This window comes from Hyperolius riggenbachi, chromosome 4, assembly GCF_040937935.1.
Source record: "Hyperolius riggenbachi isolate aHypRig1 chromosome 4, aHypRig1.pri, whole genome shotgun sequence".
NCBI classification, from domain to species: domain Eukaryota; kingdom Metazoa; phylum Chordata; class Amphibia; order Anura; family Hyperoliidae; genus Hyperolius; species Hyperolius riggenbachi.
This window is the reverse complement of record NC_090649.1, coordinates 57,813,022-57,827,150: the sequence shown is the minus strand read 5'-3', so window position 1 is coordinate 57,827,150 and position 14,129 is coordinate 57,813,022. Positions and strand designations below refer to the sequence as shown.

At 46.9% G+C, this 14,129-nt stretch overlaps 1 protein-coding gene across 9 annotated transcripts in view; it reads right to left on the bottom strand.

The window, feature by feature from the left end:
* Positions 1 to 14,129, bottom strand: part of EFR3B (EFR3 homolog B) — a 417,050-nt gene that overhangs the window by 145,652 nt on the left and 257,269 nt on the right. For 8 of the 9 annotated variants that reach the window (XM_068280081.1, XM_068280088.1, XM_068280080.1 and 5 more), the window contains 2 exons: positions 5,686 to 5,762; positions 796 to 923 (listed from right to left, as the gene is read on the bottom strand). In XM_068280081.1, coding sequence (XP_068136182.1) covers positions 796 to 923; positions 5,686 to 5,762 — 205 coding nt within the window. Of the gene's footprint in view, positions 1 to 795; positions 924 to 5,685; positions 5,763 to 5,915; positions 5,938 to 14,129 lie in introns of those variants that run through there. The other variant, XM_068280090.1, reaches the window with a different exon arrangement.

Genomic DNA, 14,129 nt, shown 5'->3' with positions numbered 1-14,129 from the left:
GACACACAGGTCCTTCATCAGGTGCAGAACCATGGGAACTTATGGGAGCTCAGTCTGGGCAGGAGGAGGTGTTACTAGCCAGAAATTTCAGAGGCAGAGGGGAGGAGGGAGGAGAGTGAAGTTTTCACAGGCTGAGGTGTGGAGATGCAGTGCAGCTTGCCTGTGTGTAATGATTACAAGTAGAACATGGCTACTCTCATTGTATCACAGGAAGAAGTAATCATATACTGCTGAAGCTGTCTGCAGCTAGATTTGCCGTGTAAACTATCTAAACTTTAGATCAGATATATCGACAAGTTACGTGGTATAGTTAGTTTTTCATCTTGGATCCACTTTAAGGTACACCTGAACTGAGGGATGTGGTTGCCACCATATTTATTTCCTTTTAAACAATACCAGTTTCCTGGTTGTCCTGCTGATTTATTTGGCTGCAGTAAAATCTGAATCACACACCCAAAATAAGCATGTAACCAATCAAGTGAGACTTCAGGCAGTACACCTGATCTGCAGGCTTGTTCAGGGTCTATGGCTGAGACTGTACTAGAAACAGAGACTCAGCAGGACAGCCAGGCTATGGGGCCCTCAACATGCACTTGCTCATGGTAGCGCTAAACATGCAGTACCTGGGTGCCCCGTATTGTAGAAGCTCTGAGTCTAGCCTCTCTGAGAAGTGCATAGGAAGGTGCTATCACACAGAATATGTATCTCAGAACTTCAGAGAGCTCCAGGGATATGATGTCACATATCTCCCAACCCACATGTATGGTGTCCACCTCTCCACAGCATTGTCCTTACCCATTGCGATGCCTGGCCACATCTCTACTCAGTCTCTCCGAGAGGTAGGCACCAATCCGATCCAGCTTCTCCGGGGCTGAGAGAGCGTAGAATGTCAGCTTCTCCATGTTTGCTTTGACCAGGCCATCCTGCAAAAGCAAGAGATAGGTGTATACAAGGCACACTCCCCTATACAAGAAACACTCCCCTATACAGGAAACACTCCCCTATACAGGAAACACTCCCCTATACAGGAAACACTCCCCTATACAGGAAACACTCCCCTATACTAGAAACATCCCCCAAATACAGGAAACACTCCCCTATACTAGAAATACTCTCCTATACAGGAAACACTCCCCTATACAACAAACACGCCCCTATACAGGAAACAGGGGCGGCGCCAGGGGGGTGCTTGGGGGTGCTCGAGCACCCCCTAGAATTGTCCAAGCACCCCCAAAGCACCCCCTGGAGTGAACTGACTTCAGGCGTCTAAAAGACGCCAAGTCAGTTCACACAGCGGCAGCACGGAGCAGCAGGCAGGGCTACGGTAAGATGGCCGCCCGGAGCCCAGTTCTGCAGACTTCGAGTCTGCAGTGCATGGCTTCGGGCGGCCATTTTCCCGTAGCCCTGCTCTCTGCATGCAGGCAGGAAGTCTCGTCGTGACGTCGGGAAGGAAGAGGATCGTGGGCGCGCGGGCGCTGCGCGCCACAATGAGGTCGGGACTCGGGACAGGAGGTCGGGAAAGAAGGTCTTCTGGCTGTAGGTGAGTAAATGGGTTTTTCTTTTCTTTTTCAGGTGATGCTGATTGTGCATATTGGGGTCATATCTGCTACGGATTGTGCATATTGGGGTCATATCTGCTACGGATTGTGCATATTGGGGTCATATCTGCTACGGATTGTGCATATTGGGGTCATTTCTGCTACCGATTGTGCATATTGAGGTCATTTCTGCTACCGATTGTGCATATTGGGGTCATTTCTGCTACCGATTGTGCATATTGGGGTCATTTCTGCTACCGATTGTGCATATTGGGGTCATTTCTGCTACCGATTGTGCATATTGGGGTCATATCTGCTACGGATTGTGCATATTGGAGTCATATCTGCTACCGATTGTGCATATTGGGGTCATATCTGCTACCGATTGTGCATATTGGGGTCATATCTGCTACGGATTGTGCATATTGGGGTCATATCTGCTACCGATTGTGCATATTGGGGTCATATCTGCTACCGATTGTGCATATTGGGGTCATATCTGCTACCGATTGTGCATATTGGGGTCATATCTGCTACGGATTGTGCATATTGGGACCATATCTGCTACCGATTGTGCATATTGGGACCATATCTGCTACCGATTGTGCATATTGGGACCATATCTGATAACGATTGTGCATATTGGGGCCATATCTGATAACGATTGTGCATATTGGGGTCATTTGACGTGTTTTTTGTTAAAATCTGCTCACATTACGTGTATTTTCTTGAGAAAACCTGCACAATTATGTGAATTTTCTGGGAAAAGGGTCACCAAAACTTGGGCCCTCTGTCTTTGCGTTGCACTTTTAAAGGGAACCCGAGGTGAGAATAATATTGAGGCTGCCATATTTATCTCCCTTTAAGCAATACCAGTTGCCTGGCTGCCGTGCTGGTCCTCTGCCTCTTATTCTTTCAACCATAAACCCTGAACAAGCATGCAGCAGGTCAGGGGTTTCTGACAATATTGTCAGAACTGACAAGATTAGCTGCATGGCTTGTTTCTGGTGTAATTCAGTTCACTACTACAGCCAAATAGATCAGCAGGGCTGCCAGGCAACTAGTATTGTTTAAAAGGAAATAAATATGGCAGCCACCATATCACTCTCACCCTGGGTTCACTTTAAATTACAGTTAGCCCCGCCCTCATCCGGTCATGACCACGCCCATTTTTTTTTCGCCGCGGCGTGCTTCGCGCGCCGCAGGTTGTAGCCACACCCATTTTTTGCCGCGCGTCAGCTCCCCCGGAAATTGGTCCAGCACCTGCATAGCACCCCCTAAAAAAATTTCCTGGAGCCGCCACTGACAGGAAACAATCCCCTATACAAGAAACACTCCTCTATACCAGAAATACTGTACTCTCCTATACAGGAAACACTTCCCTATACTAGAAATACTCTCCTATACAGGAAACACTTCCCTATATCAGAAATACTCTCCTATACAGGAAACACTCCCCTATACTATAACCACTCCTCTATACAGGAAACACTCCCCTATACTAGAAATACTCTCCTATACAGGAAACACTCCCCTATACCAGAAATACTGTACTCTCCTATACAGGAAACACTCCCCTATACAAGAAACACTCCCCTATACAGGAAACACTCCCCTATACAGGAAACACTACCCTATACTAGAAACATCCCCCAAATACAGGGAACACTCCCCTATACTAGAAATACTCTCCTATACAGGAAACACTCCCCTATACGACAAACACGCCCCTATACAGGAAACAATCCCCTATACAAGAAACATCCCCCAAATACAGGAAACACTCCCCTATACCAGAAATACTGTACTCTCCTATACAGGAAACACTTCCTTATACTAGAAATACTCTCCTATAGAGGAAACACTTCCCTATACTAGAAATACTCTCCTATACAGGAAATACTCCCCTATACTAGAACCACTCCTCTATACAGGAAACACTCCCCTATACTAGAAATACTCTCCTATACAGGAAACACTCCCCTATACTAGAAAACTCTCCTATACAGGAAACACTCCCCTATCCTAGAAATGCTCTCCTATACAGGAAACACTTCCCTATACTAGAAATACTCTCCTATACAGGAAACACTCCCCTATACTAGAAAACTCTCCTATACAGGAAACACTCCCCTATACTAGAAATATTCTCCTATACAGGAAACACTCCCCTATACTAGAAAACTCTCCTAAACAGGAAACACTCCCCTATACTAGAAATGCTCTCCTATACAGGAAACAGTCCCCTATACTAGAAACATCCCCCAAATACAGAAAACACTCCCCTATACTAGAACCACTCCTCTATACAGGAAACACTCCCCTATACAGGAGACACTGCCTTATACAAGAAACACTCCCCTATACTAGAAACACTCCTCTATACTAGAAACAGTCCCCTACACAGGAAACACTCCTCTATACTAGAAATACTCTCCTATACAGGAGACACTCCCCTAGACAGGACACACTCCCCTATACAGGAAACACTCCCCTATACTAGAAACACTTCCCTATACAGCAAAACACTCCCCTTTACAGGAAACACTCCCCTATACTAGAAACACTCCCCTATACAGGAAAGTGGCCAATCAATACAGTCAACTGAATGACAAGCTGCAGGTAAACAGACGGCTAGCGACAAGCAGATTGTTGCTAGCCTGGCACTATTTATCAGGGGGCACAGCGGTTGCGATACTTCACAGGACCGCCAACATTTAAAGTTATGCGCATTGCTATATAAGCAACATCTGTAACTAAGGAAGGCTTGCTCCTTACATAGCAACGCACGCTGCTATGTAAGGCATGCATAGCAAGCCCTCCTTCACATTAAGCTTCGCTGCTTCAGCAGCTCAGCTTAAGGAATCAAGCCCTAGGTCCGCTTTAAAGAGAAATTCCAACCAAGAATTGAACTTTATCCCAATCAGTAGCTGATACCCCCTTTTACATGAGAAATCTATTCCTTTTCACAAACAGACCATCAGAGGGCGCTGTATTACTGATATTGTGGTGAAACCCTTCCCACAAGAAACTCTGAGTAACGTGGTACTCCTGGCAGTTTCCTTCTGGTTGCATTGTGGGAAATAGCTGTTTACAACTGTTTACAACTGCCAAAAAGCAAGCAGCAGCTACATCACCTGCCAGCAGTAAAAATGTCACCATGTAATAAATGTCAGAATGTAAATCAGGGATTTAAAAGATTTTACAATGGGCAAACACTGACTAAATCATTTATACATAATTATTGTACAAATTATTTTTTATTACATTATTTTCACTGGAGTTCCTCTTTAAGGCTGTGTTCCCACTTGAGCTGAGAACTGACAATGTTTGCCTGTTCTCAGCTCATCGCAAAACTGACAGTGAACAGATCCTATTTCAGTCTGCAATGAATCTGAGAGATCAGTTGCATTAAGCGGCCTGCACTTCTGTGCAGTCCTCGATAATTCCGGGCAGACGGATGCTTTCCCCATATAGCCTGTTGTGGTAACGCATCAGCCACCAGCTGGACCACAGCGGACCTTCGGAGGGGACACTACAATGTCCGTTCCCGCTGGCCACACATGATCTGGCGCAAGTGGGAACCGAGCCGCATGTGATCCGGTGCAAGTGGTAACCGAGCCGCATGTGATCCGGTGCAAGTGGGAACCAAGACGCATGTGATGTGGTGCAAGTGGGAACCGAGCTTATGCCTCTCTGCCACAAACCCTTCCTCAAACACAAGCTTTCACTTTTGACTAAACCTTGCTCGCTTATCTCTATATAACAGTAATGGCTAACCTTGGCAATCCAGCTGTGACAAGACTACAAATCCCATCATGTCTCTGCCTCCCCGAATTATGCTTAGAGCTGTCAGAGTATTGCAATGCCTCATGGGACTTGTAGTTCCACCACAACTGGAGTGCCAAGGTTAGCCATCACTGTTATGTAGGTATAGCTGATCCATGGGAAAATGCCCCCCCCCCCCCCCCAAAAAAAAAACAAACAAACAAGAAAAGTGCCACTGCAAAGCCAATAGTAGAATAACTGTAACAGTATATTATCGATATTCTAAATTACTGCATTGCACAGCACTTAAATTAACATGCATACAAATCAAACATACACACAACAGGGTGATGACAGCCTGATTGGCCAACAATCTTACCTCCGAATCTTCTGGGAAGATATTATCGACAAGTCTCTTGTAGCGAGGGCGCAGCGCACCACAGCAGCCGCACACACCTGCAAAACAACATACAGCAGGTTGTGAATATAGAAAACAACTCTATTACAGAACTTCATGCCAGCATTCAAATCTTTATAAGTTATTTTATAACATTCAGTACAGTAGTATAAAAAGCACCCCTATATCTGCCACATTGCTTTATTTTCTACCTGAAGGCGCAGTGTAAGTTGCTTGTCCATCAAACAGAACTGACCTCTCTGACCATAAATTAGCCTGCTGGAGGCTCACATAAGAATGGTTTCCGATACTCCCATAATCCTGTTCTAGGGGAAGTATGCAGTGTTCCACCACAACCAGAAAGGAAAGGAATGGAAGGGAGAAAGGAAAGGGAAGGAAAAAGGAAGGAAGAATGGAGAGGGAAGGAAAAAAGGAAAGGGAAGGAAAAAAGAAAGGGAGAAAGGAAAAAAAGAGGAAAAAGGACAAGACAAAGGAAAGGAAAAAGTATGGGAGAAAGGAAAAGAAAGGAAAAAGCAAGAGAGAAAGGAAAAAGTAAGGGAGAAAGGAAAGGCAAAATGACGAGAGAAAGGAACGGAAAAAAGCAATGGAGAAAGGAAATGAAATAGGACAAGATAAAGGAAGGGGAAAAGGATTAGAGAAAGCAAAGGAGAAGGGAAGTGGGAAAGGAAAGGAAATAGAAAGGGAGAAAGGAGAGGAAAAAGGAGGATAGAAAGGAAAAAGAAAGGGAGAAAGGAAAAGGGAAGAGAGAAAGGAAATGAAAAAGTAAGGTAGAAAGGAAAGGCAAAAGGAAGGAAAAAAGGAGGAAACTAAGGAAAGGGAAAAAGGATGGAAGAAAGGAAAGGAAAAAGAACATGAGAAAGTAAAGGAAAAAAGAAGAGAAAATAAGGAAATGGAATGTAAAGGAAAGACAAGGATAGGAAGGGAAAATGATTAACGCTGAGCCATTTTTCAGCACAGAAGGGACAAGCAGGAGCAGAGAACAAGGAAAGCTAATACAGAGGGGAATTGTAACACATAGCCTGTAATGATGGATGAATGGTATCCAGCAAGGCATTGTACAACGTGTATTGTGTGATGACTACAAAGCTCTGTACAGCAGGATTCTCCTGGATTCTGTTCATCTCTTTCCCTGGTAAAGAGAGTCACGCAGGGCACCGCTGCTAACAATCATGTGCCAGCTAGAGGTGATAACAGCACCATCACTAACACCCTCTCCCGCCGCTCACTAACAGGTCACAGGGGTGCCTGGAATGTACCAGCTGATAGGAATTACGCCAGCGCACTCACTGACATGTGACTTGTACTGTACGCCAGGGAATGTGACTTCTATGAACTCTCTAAGGGTTAATCTTCTCTCCAGCGTAAACACTATCTCTAACAACTGAAACAAGCCAGCCTATTACCGAGGTTATCCTAGAAACACTGCAGAACGTCTGCTCTCTATGGCCTTAAAGAGGACCTGTGGTGACATGTAGTAGAATGCAGTAAATTATTCAGAGTACCCACTATCAGGGGCGTTTCTAGGGTCCTTGGAGATCAGTGGCACCTGTGGGCACCAGGCGGGGAGGTACATGCGAGCGTGGCCATGCGGTGAGTGGGCGTGGCCATGGGTGGGGCCAAATGTACATGAACTTAGCAGCGGTGTAAGCTACGGATAACGGGCCTGCCCATCGAAATATTGGACGGAGCCCCCTGTCCTTTATTTCGATCATTTACAATCAGTATAGGCATAAATCAAAGATGTATACGCACATACAATTTTGATTGGTCAATCACTGACCCCCAATTTCCCACCCCCGTGCAGTAAGTGGGCCAACAGACAATGAATTTTATGAACAGAGCTAAAATTGGCTAATCAAAATTGCATGTGTGTACCAGGCTTTACAGCTAATACTGTACATACTGAAAGTAGCAGGGATCAGCATACAATACAGCTGGTTTACAATCAATAAAGGCACAGAGTAACACCTTACACTGTACACACTGGAGGTAAATCAGCACACAGTGCAAGCACTAGAGAACAGCGTATACTGTAGGCAGCAGAATTCAGCACACTGCAGCTAGCGATCCAAAAATATGACGATCACGTTGTGCGGCGTGCTTATCGCGCCGCACCAAAAAATGGGTGGGCCATGGACCAGAATATAGGTGTGGTAACGGGTGGAGACAAATTTACATGAACCTAGCAATGGTGGGACATCAGATTAGGACAGTGGTGGCGAACCTTTTGGAGGCCGAGTGCCCAAACTGCAACCCAAAAGTCACTTACCGGTATCTATCGCAAAGTGGCAACAGCAATTTAAACTAAATACTGTACAAACATTTTAACTCATACATGAACATTATGGAAAATCCAAGTTGAAAATAAACTGTGAAGATAAACAATTTCATCCATCCTACTCCTGAAAAATGTATTCAATTTTTTAGAACCTCCCAGTTTTATTTTCTGTTTTAAAACGCTAAAAAAGTAGGTTTAATGCTATTGTCTCATATGATAAGGATTCAGCTTTTCCCAAAGTCTCGCAGTTAGCAATCATGTGACCCCCAACAAGACATATTCAGCAATCATGAGGCCCCCAACAAGACAAATTCAGCAATCATGAGGCCTCCAACAAATCATGAGGCCCCCAACAAGACAAATTCAGCAATCATGAGGCCCCCAACAAGACAAATTCAGCAATCATGAGGCCCCCAACAAATCATGAGGCTCCCAACAAGACACATTCAGCAGTCATGAGGCACATAAATAGACAGCATTTCACATAAATAGGCAGAATGCCCCCTTAATATGGTAGCCCCCCCAAGTTAGGTAGTGAGTGACAGGGACCCCCAGGTTAGCTAGTGAGTGACAGGCGCCTCCAGTTAGGTAGTGAGTGACAGGGACCCCAATAGTGAGTGACAGGGAGCACCTTTAGGTAGTGAGTGAGTGCCAGGGAGCCCCTTTAGGCAGTGAGTGAGTGACAGGAAGCCCCTTTAGGCAGTGAGTGAGTGCCAGGGAGCCCCTTTAGGCAGTGAGTGAGTGACAGGAAGCCCCTTTAGGCAGTGAGTGAGTGACAGGGAGCCCCTTTAGGGAGTGAGTGAGTGACAGGGAGCCCCTTTAGGGAGTGAGTGAGTGACAGGGAGCCCCTTTAGGGAGTGAGTGAGTGACAGGGAGCCCCTTTAGGGAGTGAGTGAGTGACAGGGAGCCCCTTTAGGGAGTGAGTGAGTGACAGGGAGCCCCTTTAGGGAGTGGGTGCGTGCCAGGGAGCCCCTTTAGGGAGTGGGTGCGTGCCAGGGAGCCCCTTTAGGGAGTGGGTGCGTGCCAGGGAGCCCCTTTAGGGAGTGGGTGAGTGACAGGGAGCCCCTTTAGGGAGTGAGTGCGTGCCAGGGAGCCCCTTTAGGGAGTGGGTGCGTGCCAGGGAGCCCCTTTAGGGAGTGGGTGCGTGCCAGGGAGCCCCTTTAGGGAGTGAGTGACAGGGAGCCCCTTTAGGGAGTGAGTGAGTGACAGGGAGCCCCTTTAGGGAGTGAGTGAATGACAGGGAGCCCCTTTAGGGAGTGAGTGCGTGCCAGGGAGCCCCTTTAGGGAGTGAGTGCGTGCCAGGGAGCCCCTTTAGGGAGTGAGTGAGTGACAGGGAGCCCCTTTAGGGAGTGAGTGAGTGACAGGGAGCCCCTTTAGGGAGTGAGTGAGTGACAGGGAGCCCCTTTAGGGAGTGAGTGAGTGACAGGGAGCCCCTTTAGGGAGTGGGTGCGTGACAGGGAGCCCCTTTAGGGAGTGGGTGCGTGCCAGGGAGCCCCTTTAGGGAGTGAGTGAGTGCCAGGGAGCCCCTTTAGGAAGTGAGTGAGTGACAGGGAGCCCCTTTAGGCAGTGAGTGAGTGCCAGGGAGCCCCTTTAGTGAGTGAGTGAGTGACAGGGAGGCCCCCCTCTAGCCGCCGCCGCTCCCCCCCTACCTCTCAGCAGACCTCAGGATCAGCGGCGACCCGACCAGATGTACGAGCGGGCGCTGGACGCACCCGCTCGATATGCGGAAGTGATGTCACTTCCGCATATCAGTGCGGGCGCTGGGTCCTAGCGCCCACACGATTGGTCGCCGGCTCGCCGCCTGATCCTGAGGTCTGAGACGAGTGTCAGTGACGCGGCGGCTGGAGGAAGCCGCTGTCTTGACAGAGGGGGCAGCCGGGCGGAGATCCATGGCACCCCAGGAAAGATTGGGGGCACGTGCCCCCCCTAAAACAGGGCTAGCGACGCCCCTGCCCACTATTACTTTAATTTTCTTGTTTCAGCCTCAGTAACACTTCTTTATAGCTATATATTGTTTTATATTGGTATGTAGCACCGCCCCCCAGTAAAGTTTAGCCTAGGGTGATTTGATATGCAGAATTATCACCCCAGAGCATTCTGGGAGACCCGGCATATTTTGTAATGGCTTTAGATCTCTCAGTAAACAAACATTCCGCAGAGCTGCACCTGACAGGACTAAAGATGTCGCCATCTGTGATAAATTTCCCAATGTAAATCAGGGAGAGGAAAGACTTTTTAATGGACAAACACTGACGACTAATTTATAAAGTAATATTGTTTTAAAAAAAAAGGAATTTTATTCAATATGTTATTTTCACCACAGGTCCTCTTTAGTGCAAACCTGAAATGAGGAAACAGACTTCAGGTGTTACTGATACTTACCTGGCTCTGAAAACCACAGAGCTTTCCTGGCCCACACTTCATCCCATCGTTCCTGCGCTGCCCCTGGTTAAAGCTTCTCATCCTGCTAGGTCTTTGGTACTCCTTGGGCTCACATTACATAGTTTGGTTGAAAAAAGACATCCGTCAAGTTTAACCATATAGTATGTAACACATTATATACAGTACATGCTAATGTGATCTGTTCCACATGTCTGAGACAACAATACACTATTGCAGGTTATGTGTATAAAGTTGACTGTAGATTCAGCACTCTGGACAGCTTCTTGGGCACTGTGTTCAGTTCCCACGGGCAGTGGTTGGGGAAGGGTCAGTGCAGGCGATTGAGGCAATTGAGGCACAGTGATTCCTATACAGAGGCAACGACACCGGTATCCCTGCGGGGGATCAGGGAGAAGCTGGTGCAGGCCATCTATCTGCACAGCAATGTGAGGGCCGGGGACAGGGGTGGGCTGGGGAGGCTGCTGGGTGTGTGGCTAGAAATGAAGGAAAGCAGAGTTACATCGCTGTGTGACCCTGACTGGTCAGCTAAATACTCGTCCAGTGCTCAGCCCCCAAGGACAGGGCTGGCAGTGGCAAGAAGCTTGGTGTAGTTTAGAGCTCAGGCATACAGCTGAATGACAGCAGCATTTGTTTGCCTGCCTGATGGACGCTTGTTTTGGGCATACACTGTGGGCAGCTTGGCAGCTAGTCACAAGGCCCAGGGGGCTGAATTTGCTGAAGGGTGGGGAAAGGTAAGGGGACCAAGGGGACCTCAGGTTACCTTTGTCCAGGGGGCCCCATTGGAGCTTGAACCAGCCCAGGGAAGACAGGGGGAGGGGCCTTAAAGAGACACCGTGACCAAGAATTTAACTTCCTTCCAATAAGTAGCCGATTACCCCCTTTCCCCCTTTCCCTTGAGAAATCTATTCCTTTTCTCAAACGGATCATCAGGGGGCTCTGTGTGGCTGATATTGTGGTGAAACCCCTCCCACAAATGATGTCAGCCCCTCACAGCTCTGAGGTCCTGACATCACACTGTGGGAGCCTTGTTGCATTGTGGGATATAACAGCTGTTTCCAACTGCCAAAAAAGCAAGCAGCAGCTACTTCCACTGACATCACCTGCCAGCAGTAAAAATGTCACCATGTGATAAATGTCTAAATGTAAATCAGAGAGAGGAAAGATTTTACAATGGGCAAACACTGACTACATCATCTTTATACATAATAATTGTAAAAATTAAGCACTTTTTTACATTATTTTCACTGGAGTTCATCTTTAAAGGGTGGTGGCGTTAGGGGAATGCAACGGGAATACAAGTGTGCACTACTTGCTGTCTGTATCACATCTCTGAGGAATCCACAGCTAAGTCCGCAGAACTGGGTTTATGAGACAATGGATTTGATTCACAAAATGCATCTAAAAAATAATCTCACCTCACTAAAAGTTAGCCACACACGTACCGATTTTACAGTTTGACTCCCAGCAGATTTAATCACTCTGACCGAACCTGTCAGGAATCTACTGCCCTGGCATGTGCAATCAATAGAATTTTGATCAATTTTGACCTAAAGTCGGTTGAACAGAATGGAAAATCTCAGTCAATCGGGGACAGGGCAGGAGCGGAGGTCGATCGATAGGCCATAGCGTTGCACTGCACTGAACAGTGCAACGCTGCAGTTCAATGGACTTTCAATAGATTTTCTGTCGAAATGTATTGAAAATCGGTGTGCCGTGTGTGGTAAGAATCGATCCTTCTCTGATTCCGACCGGAGAGGGATCAATCATTTTGTCACATTGGTGGGGAAATCTATTCATGTGTGGCTAGCTTTGTTTTTCAACTCAGCTATAATTCACTTACCTGCGGGGATTTCACCATTAGTACTGCTGACAGTGAAGGGCACCATGCCCAATTACCTAAGCGTGTGTTGTAGGGTGCGTTAGCCTAGCAACACTCAGTAACAGGGGTCACGGTAAACAGGCAACGCGTATTACGCTGTCAGTGGAGGTGACTGTAAAATTGCTGTGCGCTAACTGTGCACGGCCATCTTACCATAGGTTGGCAACTTAGGGCCAAAGAAAGATGAATCAGCAGAAGAGATAAATCATTAGCTAAGGTAAGATAATTTACGAGGAGATCACGTGACTAAAATTTAATGATTGAGTGAGAAATATATAGTCAGCCCAAATACTGTGTCTACAATGAATCCTCTGCACTCTCCGTAGCAAAAAAGCAAACAGTACTGCAAAAGTAAAACTTGTAGTGAGGTTAAAAGAGTTCCTTTCACTTTCTGTGGGCTCTGGTCACATGACTATGCCTACAGGAAGCTGCTGCCTCAGATGCACACAGTGAGAAAACTCCACCCTCTGGTAACATCAGCTTTCTCTCCCTAAATTGGCAGCTTCCTTTAGGCATAATTAAGTCAAGTGACCAAGGCCTCAGGAAATTGTAAGGGGGGAGGAGGGTTATTTAGCTCTAAACCAAATATCACATTTTGAAATGCTACAGGGAGCGCAGGGGATACATTTCCCTCACAGAATGGGCTTGATTCACTAGACAAATAGCATGCCTTATCAAAGTTAGCACACCTTATCAAAGTTAATACGACGCCTTACGAACCCGCAGGGGCTCAGGGCAGGACGAGTGGAGCTCTCGTCATTGCCAGTTAGCAGACATATGTTCGCTATGCTACCCTAATAAGGCGTGTTAACTTCGATAAGGCGTGCTATTTGCCTTAGTAAATTAAGCACAATAAGTGGTGGCTGTAGTTTCCGCTTTATTAAAGTGAATGGGAACCGCATTTAAAAAAAAACCAAAGCAAATACTTACCTAAGGAGAGGGAGGCTCTGGGTCGTATAGAGCCGTCCGTCTCCTCTCTCAGTGCTCTGTATCCTGTGCTGGCTCCCCCCAGTTTCAATCCCCCACCGAAAGGGTATTTGGAAGTCTTCGGGAGCCGTGTCCTCCCAAAGACGTGCGGCTCCATACTGCACAGGCGTGAGCGTGCAAGAGAGCGTGCTTGTGCAGGCGCAGTACAGGGCCGCCCTTCTTCAGGAGCACTCAGGCTCCCTGAAAATTTCTGAAGCCTCCTTAGGCCGGGTGAAGCAGTTTTTGACTAATTTAGTCAAATACTGCTACCGGGCGAGCCAGCACTGGAACGAGGGGACCAGGAGAGATGAGGGAAGGCTCTATAGGACCCAGAGCCTTCCCTCTCCTTGGGTAAGTATCTGTCTCATTTTTTTAAAATGCGGTTCCCATTCACTTTAAGGGGCGTTGAATATCTTTTTCCCAACTACCCTTTAATACTTCCAACTTTTCCAGATTTTACAAATCCTCCCCGATTTGTTATTGAGCAGTAAACACAAGTTTTTACCAACCCAACAGAGGAACTTCTGTTCCACATGAAGAAGAGCGCAGCAGACAATGCACCATCTGTTTGTGCAGAACAACAAAGCCTCTTAATAATAATAACAGCCAATTCAGCAGAAAAATGTGAGAAAAACAACTAAATCCAGCCTGAGCTGGCAGTGCCAGGTGGGGGAGGCCGACTGTCAGCCGACGGGCTCAGCAAAGGGGGAGTATGGGGGAGTCAGCAGCTCCAAGACAGATCTTCTGCTTCTTCTGCATACTAAGCATATATTTATCAAACTCACTCCATGGAAAACTGGGGCAAGGCTGGATTGCTTGCTACTTTGTGCCCCCTCATAAGTAAAGGTGCCCATTAATGATGCAATCTTGATTCTACAA